Source organism: Amblyomma americanum, chromosome 1, assembly GCF_052857255.1.
Source record: "Amblyomma americanum isolate KBUSLIRL-KWMA chromosome 1, ASM5285725v1, whole genome shotgun sequence".
In the NCBI taxonomy this organism is placed as follows: domain Eukaryota; kingdom Metazoa; phylum Arthropoda; class Arachnida; order Ixodida; family Ixodidae; genus Amblyomma; species Amblyomma americanum.
The window spans coordinates 143,589,881-143,604,060 of record NC_135497.1 but is presented as its reverse complement, the minus strand read 5'-3'; the positions used below and the strand labels follow the sequence as shown (position 1 = coordinate 143,604,060).

The 14,180-nt window shown below is 43.5% G+C and overlaps 1 protein-coding gene across 11 annotated transcripts in view; it reads right to left on the bottom strand.

Moving 5' to 3' along the window:
* Positions 1-721: 721 nt before the first annotated feature.
* Su(dx) (WW domain containing E3 ubiquitin protein ligase suppressor of deltex) overlaps positions 722-14,180 on the bottom strand; it is a 57,108-nt gene continuing 43,649 nt past the window's right edge. For all 11 annotated transcript variants that reach the window (XM_077647121.1, XM_077647126.1, XM_077647123.1 and 8 more), the window contains exons 16-22: positions 12,312-12,400; positions 11,506-11,665; positions 11,286-11,419; positions 11,079-11,219; positions 10,889-11,009; positions 6,410-6,611; positions 722-2,898 (exon numbers count right to left, since the gene is read on the bottom strand). In XM_077647121.1, the coding sequence (XP_077503247.1) occupies positions 2,726-2,898; positions 6,410-6,611; positions 10,889-11,009; positions 11,079-11,219; positions 11,286-11,419; positions 11,506-11,665; positions 12,312-12,400 (1,020 nt within the window). In that variant the 3' untranslated portion in view covers positions 722-2,725. The remainder of the gene's footprint in view (positions 2,899-6,409; positions 6,612-10,888; positions 11,010-11,078; positions 11,220-11,285; positions 11,420-11,505; positions 11,666-12,311; positions 12,401-14,180) is intronic.

The window sequence follows — 14,180 nt, the reverse complement described above, 5'->3', positions numbered from 1 at the left end:
CACTCCAGCCACCCTCGCTGTCAGGTATGTGGTGCCTACCCTGACACATATTGGTCGTGCCCGCACACCATCAAGCAAATGCACTACCTCCAAATAAATTCTTAAAAATTTTTTTCTTGTGTTACGAGGGGCGCCATAGTGAAGGGCTCCGGAAATTTCGACCACTTCGGGTTCTTTAACGTGCACTGACATCGCACTGTACACGGGTCTCTAGGATTTCTTCTCCATTGAAATTTGACCGCCACGGCCTGGATCGAACCTGTATCCTTCGGGTCAGCAACCGAGCGCTATGACCACCGAGCCACCGCAGCGGCTTCCAAATAAATTTACTAGATAAACAGGTTTCCAATTATGCACTGCTCCAACTTACACTAATAGAGGTAATTATGACATCAACTGTAGACAATGTTCAGACAATGTTCAATAACATGTTTTCTGCATCCTGAATTCAATACCACAATGGCCACATATCTGACTGTTCCTGTCACTTTTACGTCTCACTCTTATAGAACAAGCTTTTTACAAGACCTGACAATGTTTTCAAGACACATATAGCACACCAAGCAAAATTTATTTATTAGTGCTGGTCTTGTCCACCACTTTTTTTTCATGATTAAAACAGCTGACTGAGTTCTTCTATGCATACCCCTTTCATTTTTAGAGCTGCAGTGCAGCTGGCAATCTTTACACTAGTCTTACAATCACACACTGAAGACACAAATGACTTTGCACCCAAATTTAATTCGTTTATGTACAGTCAAACTTGATAAAGTGCCAATCTTGCACAGCTTCTTGTTGTATATTATATATATATATATATTTATATATTCTCTCCATAGTAACATACTACACAAAGTAACCTTGGTGTATGACATCTTGGCAATGACTTTCAGGAAATAATGGTTCAGTATAGGGTACTATCTAAAACAATAATTACAGGTCGATTATTCCTGCAGGTGGTGGTTCTACATGGTGACAAAACACCTGCATATGCACTCTCAGCAGTCTTGTTCACTTTGTATCTGAATCTCCATTATAAAATAATGGAAAGGACCGATACAGCAAAGCTTCACAAGACCTAGATATGCCAAGGTGAGCAGCATGGTAGACGAGAAACACTTTAAACAAGTATATACACATACAACCAAAGTAGTGCATTACAACTGACCGACACTGCAGAAAAAAGCATTTTCACAACCACAGCCGAGACAGTACACTGAAAACAAATAGGCCGTATTCCATTAAATCAGCAGAAACCAATAAAAATCAACTTGAAGCACAGACAGGACCAGAAAGGGCAGCTTGTTGCCATACATTGGCAGACAGTGTTGGCATACCAACATAGGTTGGTAGCAAAATCCCCAAACCAACTGTAGTTAGCACACTTTAGTACAGTCAACAGTATGCGAATTCTAAAATTTGCCGTGAAAAGTGGAATATCAACTGTGCAGCAGACAAGGCCACTGCTGTTGAACTGGAAGAGAACTGTATTGCCACCCAAAGCATATGTTCAGAATGGCAAAAGTCTACACCAAATCAAGAGTGTGCAGAGCAGGCCCCTTCCCCTTTTGTTGCTCTTTTACACAGTATGTACACCTCCTAGTGTGCCTCGAAGCATGAATGCATTCTCATTTGACATTCTTCGTTGTAGTCCCTCATGGGATTCTTTTGGGCCAATACAAAGATCAGTATGTGCATGTACAGAGCTTCAGAGCCCTGCTCTGAGGTACACAGCTAAAACTGGATCTGCAGCTGCACCAAAATGACAAGGCAAGATGCAGAGAGAATCAAAACATTGCTTTGCAGCTGTCTTCAAAACCCAAGAGAGCTTTTTGCAGACAAGTGGCTGGATTTCGTTTTTTCTTTATTTTACTAAAAGCGTGCAATGCTATGGTCCTCTGGTGCCCCTGGGACGAGAGAACAGTGTCTGTTGCCTACTCTTTTTTTTTTTTCACTGGCACGGGACTAATGACAATTTTAGCACACATTACTGTCACTCTCTGGGCTGCATGTTTGACATGCCTTAACAAAAATAAAAGCCAAAATAAAATCTTCTCCAGGCAAGTATTCCTAGCCTAGTGAACATGTGGACAAAATAAATATATAAACCACAGAAGCAGGTCATGGCTTCATATTCTTCCTCTCCCAGACATCAGCCTCGTAATAGCAACTTTACAGCTTTGAAATGTCACTCCAACAGACCATTCAATACAGGAACCAACCTCCTAAATTACACCGGACGCCCCTTTGAAGCAGCATCTAGTGCTGACTAAAAGATAAAAGCAAACGTAGGTTAAAGTAGCCAACTACTTAGAATAAACTGCTGCACCACACATCTAGTGTCTGGGTGGTGGCGTCTCTTATCACAGTACAAAAACATACGCAAGAAAAATTCAAGCCAAAAAGCTGCACCCTCTTGGACCTGAATGCAGCAACGTGTGATGCATGAATAACGTGAAGCAAGCAGAATTAAGGATAACAAAACACAACACAGCAAAAATTACCTTTCTGTTCTTTCTTTTCTTAAGTCATTGCACATCATTAGGCAATGCAGCCTGCTGCCTTATTAGCATATAACCTAAATGCCCTGGAAAGCTGGCTTTGGAGAGATCTAAGCTCCGTGTTAACACTTCCCTACATTATCGTCTTCAGCCTGAGGATGTCCCCATGTACTTTTTTTGAAAGCTGGCGGCCCGAAGAACAGATGTACGGGGAAGAGAAAGCATCATTCCTGAGCAAAACCTTCAGTCTCCTCTATGGCATAGGTTAGCTTCTCCACAAGCTGCTCATAGCTTTTGTAGGGAGGCAAGTCCAATCGGTTGAAGCAGGTGTGACTGCGGGGAAGCCATGTTTCCTTGCCAACTTTCTCGATGCAGAAACGTTGTGGCCCATTGCTCCCTGAAAAAAGGTTATCGAAACCAGTGCAAGTTACAAGGACCATCATCCATCAAACACAGCCTAGGTCTGCCATGTGTGTAAGCTAGCTTTCTTTTTTACATGCTTCAAGATGGAAAAAGCAGTTTTACATAAGCTTCATTCACACTAACCTCTTATTTCACCAACAGAACTTTCAGTGCCTCATTACATGAAAACCGATACACAACCTTGATAATTAAGCATGTGCAAGGAATGAGAAGTGAAGGGGCACTAAATTATTCATTAACATTAAATGAGATGATGAAGTATTACATGAAAACAGATTCTACAACTTTCATAATTAAGCATGCAAAAAGAATGAGAAGTAAGGCAGCACTAAATTATCCGTTAACAATAGATGAGATAAAGCATTACATGAAAAAAAGTATTACAACTTTCATAATTAAGATGTACACGAAACAAGTGAGAGGGCACTAAATTATTCATTAACGATAGAGCAAATGATGGAACATTACATGAAAACAGATACAGCTTTCATAATTAAGCATGCACACGGAATGAGAACTGAGGCGGCGCTAAATTATTTCTCATCAGTTAGCAGGAAGTGATGTTACACACTCTGCTGCAGTTTTCTATCGGACACAAAAGAAGCAAATATAAAAAGAATCTAAGAACCTAAAGGAGCAAAAATATTCATTGCCATTGACAAGTACTAACTTTGAAGTACAAATTAAAAGTAAAAGAAGCCAAAAATTTTTTATTTACTCTACATTCCTTCATCTTCTAGCACTCTCAAATATAGCATAGATTTATATCAAATTTCAAATATAGCATAGATTCATGGTCAACTCTTTTTTCCCACATGAGATTTCTCTTCCTTCTGAGAAACTCACTGAAATGCAACAGGATAACAAGAGTCTCTGAAGTACTGTGATCAAAGGGCTAAAAGTGGCACTGCTTAGACAGCCCCACTGTTCAACATCACTGTAGTACCTCTACAGTGAAGTTGCTAAGACCAGCAACAATCTTTACTACATTCAGTTGGTGGTGGCACAACTCTGATGATGCTCTCTGGTGTTATGGCTAGTACTTACTGAACACATATTGTTGGTTTAGAAAAGAAACAATAATCCCATTACGTTCTAACAATTTATTTTCAGTTACCCATTTCATTATTAGTGCCTCTTAATAAAATAACAATTAAAGGAAAAGATGTTTCTAGCCGCGGCACCTGCCAACAAAACCTGAAGCACCTAGCTGTGGCTAGCGTGAGAAAAAGGACAGGGAGAGGTGTTGTCTAGGCATGTGCGAATAGTGGTTTTTTTTTAGTTCGAAGCAAATATTTCAAATACCACTGGCACACAAAATAGGTTGAACGGTACAATAAGGATTTTCAAAATCATGCATTTTTCGAACACACAAGACCATTACAAGAAAAAACTAAATGTGCGTTGAAGCTTTACCATACTCATTGAAAAGCTGTGTCGACTTTCTGCATAAATGGCCATCGGAAATGGGGGGAGCCGACCTACATGTGGGGCCTCCAACAGCTGTTTTTAATTGCGACTGTCATTTTGCAGCTGTTGCTTTTAAGTGGTGACTCCACGGCACCTCCTAGGCATACGCACCTGCGCTCCCAGTGCCGTACCGCAGTCAGGAGTCTCAAAGGGGCACCCATCACCATATGTCTCATGCTAGCTCCCCTTTGTATTCACCCTGTCATGCCTGTTTAGCGAATGTCACATAAAGAAGAGTGGCTGCGCCAGCTGCAGTCAGTTCAGACTCATTCTGCGGATGTCAAGGGAGCTGCGCATCCTCCAATTAGAGATTTAACATAATGTGATTGGCTTCCGCAGGGAGCCATGCGCATGCACAGGTCCCCCTGAGGACTCCACAAGGTGCCAGGCACCCGCTAGTTGTTTGCACGTCTGCCCCATCGGGACCAATCAGCGTGTGCACACTGGCAGCGTGCGGAAGTGGATCACGCTATGTTAGATCTCTCTACTCATGCACTTGGCAGTGCCAGTTGTGGCAAGTGCGCACTGCGAGTAGCATGGCCACAGACACCTGGCAGATAGAGATCTAGGCACCACGCTTCTGCCTGCTCGCGTCTACTGCTGCGAGCATGCGCAGACCAACTCCGGCATAACGTGCGGCAGCGCGGAGTCGGGATTTCGGTTGAGCGTGCGCTGCGGTGCCATACCGGAGGAAGTACACTGAACTGAAACCACCCGCAGCAAGAATTCCAGAAATGTATTCACTTGAGACGAATACTTCTAGAATTGAAAACCGAACGTTCGGATCGAATCGAATATTGAATACTTTACTATTTGACCAAATATTCGGAATTACTGAACATTTGCACATGCCTAGGTTGTCCCATTTTCAATTTCGTGGAAGTCTTGAAGTACTGCATTTGCACAAATAATGCGGCCACAAATATAACAGAAGGAGGGCTCTAAGTCTATATGAAAGCAAAAGCTTGGTGTGAACACAGCATAAACTTCTGTGGCCTGTTTCATTTTAGAGGCAACAGTTCAGATTCATACAGAACACAATAAAGCGCGGTGAAACCTCCCAAGCATTGCCATAGTGCCTTTGCTTCTTGCCGTCGCTGCTTCATGCTTAGCACTCTCACTGCTGTGACCAATCGACTTTCATTTTCTCTCCCCTACTTCTCACTGTTCTTTAACTGCCTTTACTTTCTCAATGGCCTGCCTTGTTACCACTTCTATATCCTGCTCCCCCCACCCACCGTGTGCTTTGCCTCTACAACCCCAAGGCCTTTGTAAAGTGAATGATGACATCGCACCTCACGTGCTGCGATATCATTTCACGGGAAGTATGTCCCCCCCCCCCCCATGGCCAAACGCTCTCTATTATAACAATTTCTTTAGTAAATATTCCTTTATGATAAACAAAAAAGAATCTACAGTCGTCTATGGGAGGCCTAATGAGACTGGAGTTTCAGCTTACTACACCAGTGTTTTTATTTTATGCGAGTTTACTATAGCACTGACCTTCAAGGGAATAAAACTATAACCTTACAATTTGTGAAATTAAAAAATATGACAAACAGAAGACAAGACTGGACAAAGGTGCTTAGCTTGACACAATCATAACGATACACATTTTGTAAATGTGCACAGCTAAGAAGCTTTCTTTGCTGTCTTCCCCAGCAACGACATTAACTCTCATACGTTCTTCCTCATATTTCAATGCTTCAAAGCTCTACTTTGAAGATTTTTTCACCACAGTAGCTTTGTTCTAATTCAGTGCAACATTACTGCTGGCAAAACTACTTTAAACCCATTATAGTTGCAACTACCAAACCACTACCATCCTGCCACTGCATTTTTATTACCTCTATACACCTTTCCTCTGCCTTATCATAACTAAGGAAATATTATTCATATATAATTTTGCATGAATACTTGCCTAATCACACATTAGGCACACTACTTTTTGCACTCTCCATTGCTGCAGCTCTAAGAAATATTTAGAAGGCAAGGAGACCTTTGCAGAAACTCACCCATAAGCTCAGCAAATCCACCAACAGGTACTCTGCAAGTGCCTGTGACAAACTGTAGTAGACGTGCCCTCTTCTCATTGTCCATGTCTCGAATGAATTGCCAGAACCAGATCACTTGTTTGCTGTTACGAGTGTAGTGCCGATAGATGCTGTTTCTTTGCCAGTCATCTATGTCAATTTCTTGCATTCCACAAAGCATCAACTAAAGGGGAGAAAAGTGAATGCAGGTCACAGATTGCCACTGTTTGCTAGGAAATGCTGCCTGCATAAACTCAGCTTATCACTCACAGAATGCAAAGCGAATCTTAAACAAAACTCAAAAGCAAAAAAAAAAAGCAAGAACTTTATTTAGTAACGTGTTCATTGCAAGTACACATTAAGAAAAAAAAAAGATGGTGTGCACAGGGTACATGAAATCAGTCTTAACACAAAACTGTTGATCAACTAGATTCTATGGTGCCACTTGTATGCTCGCATGCAGCTGCACACATAGTTTTGTGACTGCGTGTACTGCACATCTTTAAAATATTGCAAAAAAAAAAGGCCTTTCACTCTGCACTGCTCACACTGGCGATAGTTTTATTGTGCTAGTACAATGGACAATCAATCCTTTGTCTTATCAACAAACTAGGCCACATTAGAACCCTCTACCCTGAACAGGAAATTTAGTTGAGTATGTTTCCAACATTGCCTGTTTTAACCAGCATCAGGACATTAGAGGGTATATTTAGATAATGGCCGTGATAGTATTCATTATTTTTTGTTTTCAATTAATTGTTCATATTAGATAACAAAACTGTCTGTACAAAGGGATCAACCACAATTTTGTGTGGTAACAGTGCTGTCATCACTCACAAAATAATAATAATAATAAAAGTAGAGGTGTGCAAATACTGAAATTTCAGGATACAGATTGAATAAGATTATGATGAAAAAATTCTTTGAATATCGAATTGAGCATCTATTCAGTACGAAAAAAATTTCAGACACAGATAAATTGCCAAACATTAAAAAAACGTGATTTGCAAAGGAAAGTACACTGCTCGATTAGACAGCATGACAGTACCACTCAGACCATTTATAACGCAACCACTTATAATGCGGGACCGCATGGTATGCGGCTTTTTGTGACAACTGCTTCGCTTCCCATAGAGTTAAATGTATTGGCGTACTGCTTAATACGCGGCAGCGTGTAACCGAAGACCGCATATAGTGCGATTTCTTGAAAGCCTGGTGGCCCACGTACCGGCGCAGGCCCATGGGTACCGGGCGAGAGGGAGGAGCGCGCTTCACAGATTGTGCAAGAAGGGGGCAACAGGCAGGGTTTTTCACGCAAGGCTGAAGGCAGGAGAGGATAGGAAAAAAAAAGTCCCAAAGCAGGCGTTTTTCCTCTCTCTCCGATGCGTCTCCATTGGGCACACTGACACTGATTGCACAAAGCTGGGAAGCACGTAATGGCACGGCCAGACGAGCATGCTGGAACGGCAGCCGCATGGCATGGCGCTGCAAGCACTGCTTGTACCACACGCGCGTTCGGCAGCGTCTTGTCATGCCTGAGCCCATGAGCGCGATATGTGTCGTCACGTGTAGCGAAAAGTGGACAACATGGGCAAGTCTACCAGCCTCGGCTATCTTCAGTTCCGATGGAGTCTGCGCCTCCGAAAGTCAGGAAATGGCAAGCTCTCGAAACCAAGCAGAGCATTGTGAGGCACGTCAAGAACGGCGTGTAAAAGGCTACGGTGGCAAAAAAGTACAGTGTCGCCGAAGCTACTGTGTCCGCCATTTGGAAGAACAATGACAAGTTACGACAACAGCTGCAGGAAGACTCCGCTTTGCTTGCAAGGAAGCGGATTCATGCATTGAAGTACAAAGATGTCGCCGCTTTGTTTGCATGGTTTCGCGCGGTCCGGGCCCAGCGCGTTCCCATGAACGGCCCGATATTGCAAACCAAGGCCAGGTGCTTTGCACACATTTTGGGGCATGATGGTTTCAATCCACTGAACAGTTGTATTCAGCGTTTCAAGGACTGGCACGAGATAAGCTCATCATCGTCGCCGACCCCGACGGTATTATGTGTGAAGTAGCCGCCACAGATGAAGACACTGTGGCAGCGGTGTGCGGTCGCGATGAGCCTCTACAAGAGGATGAGCCTGACGAAGTGAGTGAAAGAGCAGCAGAAGTTTTGTGCAAAGAAGCGCTCGACGGTTGCAACAAACTGCGCCTCTACTACGCTCAGAAAAACCTCAGCGAGCAAGCGCTCAAGTGCCTCACTGTTCTTGAAGATGAAGCCATTAGCAATGCAGTTCAGTAGCAGCGCCAGACTAAATTAACGTCGTTCTTTCATCTATTACAACACTTCGAAAAAAAAAACGATCAGATAACTTTGTTGCCTGTGACTGCAGTGTTCTGCGTCTGATGCGTTGTCAGGTGCACTTTGAAAGGTAGGCTGGCAGCTCTGAAAATGTGAATGCATGGAAAATCTACAATTTGGTTACAGTGCAGTACCGTTTATAATGAGGATTTTCCCGACTCCCGCGGCATGCGTTATAAGCTGTCTATGCTGTATGTTGCATGGCAATGCAAAATGAGTGACACTATGGAATCCATGAACTGACATATAACATGATGGGCTGTAAAACCTCATCAATTGAGACTTCAAGGGATGTGACAAAACACTTAAATTATTCGAAGGTTGAGTTCTTAAGTTCCCTCCACTGACCGTCCCCAAGGAAAAAAAATGCCAAAATTGCAAAATTGCAAAATTGCAAAAATGCAGTGAAGCCTTGTGAAGAGGCCCTCTCCCACAAACAGTAACAAGCCCGTAGTTTCAGCGTGCTGGAACAATAACGTGGACATAAGGGAGAACACACATTGGCATCAGAATGCCGAGACTGCTTCTAAAAAGAAAACGGGGTGTCATTTGGAGTCCAAAAGCGGTATGCAGCTGGGTTTAGACGGCTGGAAAATGCATGACTGGCAGCCACCATTGCTGCGGGCTGGCACAGAAACCAGAACTACGTGGCCAGGCTTTTTTTTTTTGCCTAGCGACAGGGGCCCTACTATCATCGTCACCACACCTGGCGTTACGCACATGTTAGAGGTGCGCGGTTACCAATGCGCCATGCATAAGGCGGAATTTTTACACCCTCACATGCCATGCTGGGGACACCTGGGCTCGGCCCCCTTTTGGGAGCGCCACAAGAAATTCCACGAGTGGGTTTTCCAGCATATCACAGTAAATGAGACGGCGGAGATCTAGCTAGAAGAGTTGTAAAGGCGACAGGTCGAGCGCCTTGGCTGTGGTTTGGTTTGGTTTATGGGGGTTTAACGTCCCAAAACGACTCAGGCTATGAGAGACGCCGTAGTGAAGGGCTCCGGAAATTTCGACCACCTGGGGTTCTTTAACGTGCACCGACATCGCACAGCACACGGGCCTAGAGAATTTCGCCTCCATCGAAATTCGACCGCCGTGGCCGGGATCGAACCCGTGTCTTTCGGGCCGGCAGTCGAGCGCCATAACCACTCAGCCACCGCGGCGGCTGCTTTGGCTGTGGGTGTTTAGCATGAAACATAATGGAAGGATCAAACCGAAAAAAAAATGCACTTCCGTGTAGTGACTGTTTGAAGCAGGTGGTCGACCATTTTGATTTCAGGTGGGAAAGCCCACTTGAGGAATTTTGAATGAGGCCCAAGCCTAGTAGCGTCCGCTTGTGACCCGTCTACATGATAAACGATAATGAAAGCGAAAAGGATGCCTTACTGACATTTTAAACTCGACCTTTGGATAATTTGTCTATGCGTTTGGTTTTGACTTGGTCGGATTTATGAATGTTGGCACGGTATTCAATAGCTCCCGAATATTCAGAAATACTCAAATATCAATTTCTAGAATCTAATATGAACAAAATAAACATACCTAATTCGCATTCTAAATTTCAAACATTCACATACCCCTAAATAAAAGGCATCACAAGATGTGGAGATGTGAAATATTATTTGATAATTTTGTATCTTTCAACGATTTGTACAATAAAAACTAAGACATTGTACACTGGTGATTTTCTTGTGGCAATTTCACACCAACTGTTCAAGAGATACAGTGCGGGCATTTAATTATGCAAAATAAAACAAGAAAAATGAGTAATGTTAATTAAGAAAGGAGGGTTCTTTCAGTTAGGCCAAACTCATCAACTTATTGTGCCAATTAAATCACTACATGCAAGATGAAATTCTACCCACTAAGTCTTCACATTGCAGCTAGATTTTCAAGAAAACGAAAAATTGCGAAGCTTTCAAACTAGAAAACTACAGTCCACGCTAGAGAATTACAATTTGATTTCCTAGTGTAGTCATGTCTCCCTGCCCAATATAAAAGCACTGTTGGCAGCAACAAGTACTAGTTGAGGGGGACCAGCACCAGTATAGTATGTGCACATGCTGTAGAATACACCAGGAAATGTAGAACAAAAGGAGGCCCACCTCAAGCTCTCGCTCATCAAAATAGTGGAGCCATTCCAAAGGAAGGACTTCATTAAAGCCATCCAAGAAGGATTTTGTCTGCTCCTCCTGGCCTCGTGAAAACCGCCAATCTGTCATCAACCTGTTTGGAGAATGGAAAATCACGAGACTGTCCATGTGATACAAGGTGGCCTACCATAGAGGCACCCACCTCAGGTACTCGTCTTTGTTCTCCTCAGTCACTCTAATTTCTCCGCCACCTGGCTTAAGTTCATGAGACTGGATCTGGCCTAGCACCTCAAAGTCTACACTGAAGTACAGTTCAAGTGAACATTCTTCAATATTATTTTCTCTGAAAGAACAAAAACATATATTAATCAACCGCTTCCCAAGAAAAAGCTGCCACTGTATCACTTACTTTATCCAGATGAGAGAATTATAAAATTCATTGTCTATAGACTCGATGTCCTTCATGGTCAGCTTTTTGCCAAGCATGCGCTTGTAAAATGGCAGCGTGAAGCCACTGTATATAAATTTCCCATGAAAGAGAGCCTGTAAAGAACCACATACAGCTGAGCCATGGCCATCAAGCCAGAAGTATGGCCAGGTCACTGGGTAGCAAGGAAAAAAAAAATTACCATGGCAATGAACCTTCCAATGAACCGGAAGTACAGAAGGTGGTCTGGGTTCACAGAGCTGGCTGGGTTAATCTGCAGGCTGTAGTTGTTCTTCCCCGCATATTCAAACAAGCAGTACATGGGGTTGAGGACCTCATGTGACAGAAGGAAAAACCATTCTCTGGAAAACAAAGAAAATGCAAAGTTCCTTTCTGGCTTGGAAATTGGAAACGGGTTTTTCAGGAAAAGAAATGGCGCAATAATTGTCACACATCTCAGTGGAAACCCGAAATGCGCCGTAAGGGAATGGAAGCAGGTGGGAGTGAAAGAACAAAGAGACGCCATAACGGAGGGTTCCGGATTGGTTTATGTGGGTTTAACATCCCAAAGCGACTTAGGCTATGAGAGACGACGTAGTGAAGGGCTCCAAAAAATTTCGTCCACCTGGGGTTCTTTAACGTGCACTGACATCGCACAGCACACGGGCGCCTTTTGTGTTTCGCCTCCACCGAAATTCCACCCCCGCGGCCGGGATCGAACCCGCATCTTTCGGGCCGGCAGCCGAAGTGCCATAACCACTCAGCCACAACGGCGGCACTGCGGATGGTTCCAGAATAATTTCGACCACCTGGGGATCTTTAATGCACACTGACGTTGTACACTGTAGCACATGGGCGCCTTTGTGTTTCACCTCCATCGAAACGCGGCAGCCGCGGCCGGGTTCGAACCTGGGAACTCTGGCTCAGTTGCCTAGCGCCCAAACCACTGAGCCACCGTGGCGAGTCACCTTCCTGGCTTCCAATTTTCAGTTATGCACAAAAATTCACCTGGCTATTCCTCCATAATCAAGGCCTTCTTCCCCCTTGAATGTGATGAAGAGCCTTCTTCTCAGTTCATGCGGTGGAACCCGCATAATCTGCAAGCAAAACCACAAATGAAATATTGTAAGAAAGAATACATAGCAGCACCAGAGAAATGGCAAAAGCGACTTTCTAACGTTTAATGAATAACTTTTCCAAGATTTATGAGTGGACGGCATCTGAATTCACTAAACTGTAAAGCAGAATAAAGTTAAACTAGCAAGATCTTTCAGCCACAGCTAACAAAAATTTTACCAGCATGACTGTCAAAAGCAAGAACCTACATGTGTGAGCTTACAGAAGTCTTGTAGCAACATTTCCTGTGCTTTTCTTTTCTTAGTCCTTGTGATAAGTCTGTCACTTTAGTGCAAGCGGTGCAAGTGTTGTTCATTAGTTATGTGTTTCCATGTTGCAATGACGAAACCTCTTCTTGCCACTTAGTCCTTGTGGAGTGTGCTTGGCTTGTCCCATGCCATTCACACAATTCTTCTACCATGAAAGCGGACTTGCCACAGCTCAGGTATGAAAGACCTCTAAATATGACACATTTATATGCAAGTAGCCATTCTTTTTTTAACTCTTTCGCTACTGTGCCATAGGCCATTGGTCATATATGACTAGAACCTGCCACCAAAAATTCAAGATTGCGCTCCTGGCAAGCTGCTCCAACTAGTTTGCTTCTAAGGGTCAAACCCGAACATATTGTCCTCTAAGGGGATTGTGCTATAGTTCGATATATCGACATGTAAAAAATGGCAGTACATAAACTTATTTCTAAGCTAGAGGCAAGAATTCATTGCACCGATACCAGGGACGTGCTTCTTGCAGCGACGTGCCGCCCGTCAGCGTGCTGGCCTAACCTGCTTCGCATACAAGCCGCAGCAGACGGTGATCTGGACTTAGCCACTGCCTGTCATGTCTATGATGCCTAATCCTGTTACCAGTACACTAAATGTAGAATAATCACTTATTAAAATTAAGGTACCGTTTGTTACCACAACGCCTTCGGAAGCAAACGCGGACAAAGTGCACCTGGAGAAGGGCGTCGCTAGGCTTTAGTTTAGGTTGGCTTTACCAAATGACAGCGTTGTGGCGTTGAAATTTGAGTAGTAGAGACCAACGGCCACCCCAGACAAAGTGCACCAACTTTTATATTGTCACGCTGTTTCAATGCGCAAGCACTGCCAGCAGGTTTCCAAGGTCGTGTAGCCCACCCGTATCCACGAGCAAAAAATGATCGAAAGCGCTGTTCGGAGGAACTCCACTTGCAAAGGCTCAGTGCACCGTTCGATATTCTGAATGACCAGTGCGATATACTGATTGACTTTCCTTTAATTCTGCTCAAGATTTTCAAGGCGATAATCAGTGCGCTCGATATAACCAATAATTCAAAATAACCAGGTTTGCTATATATCCAGGCTCGACTGTATAACACCATTTCTTTGGTATCAGTTTTTTTCCGTTTTTTAACACAAGGAAGCGACCTTAAAAATGACACTGACCCGACATGTCTTACAGTTGGCGAACTTGGAGTCTGTTTCACCACATGCTCCTCAAAAAGCGAAAGGCTACACTGAGCACTTTTGTCAGTTCTTATGCAGTCTTTTTTTAGAGCAGCAGTGGTAAGTCAGACAACTATGAGGAATGGTCAGATATCAGTTTTGATTGCGAGACTGCCTCAGAGCCCCGAACCTCAGCGAACGCTCACAAGTGTTTCGTTTTACCATTCATGTTGCATTTTATTTGGTGCTTTAGACATTTTACCAAATGTGCCAGCAGATATTTTATTATGATGCCCATTTGCTACCCACAAAAAAATAAAAAAAATAATAAAAG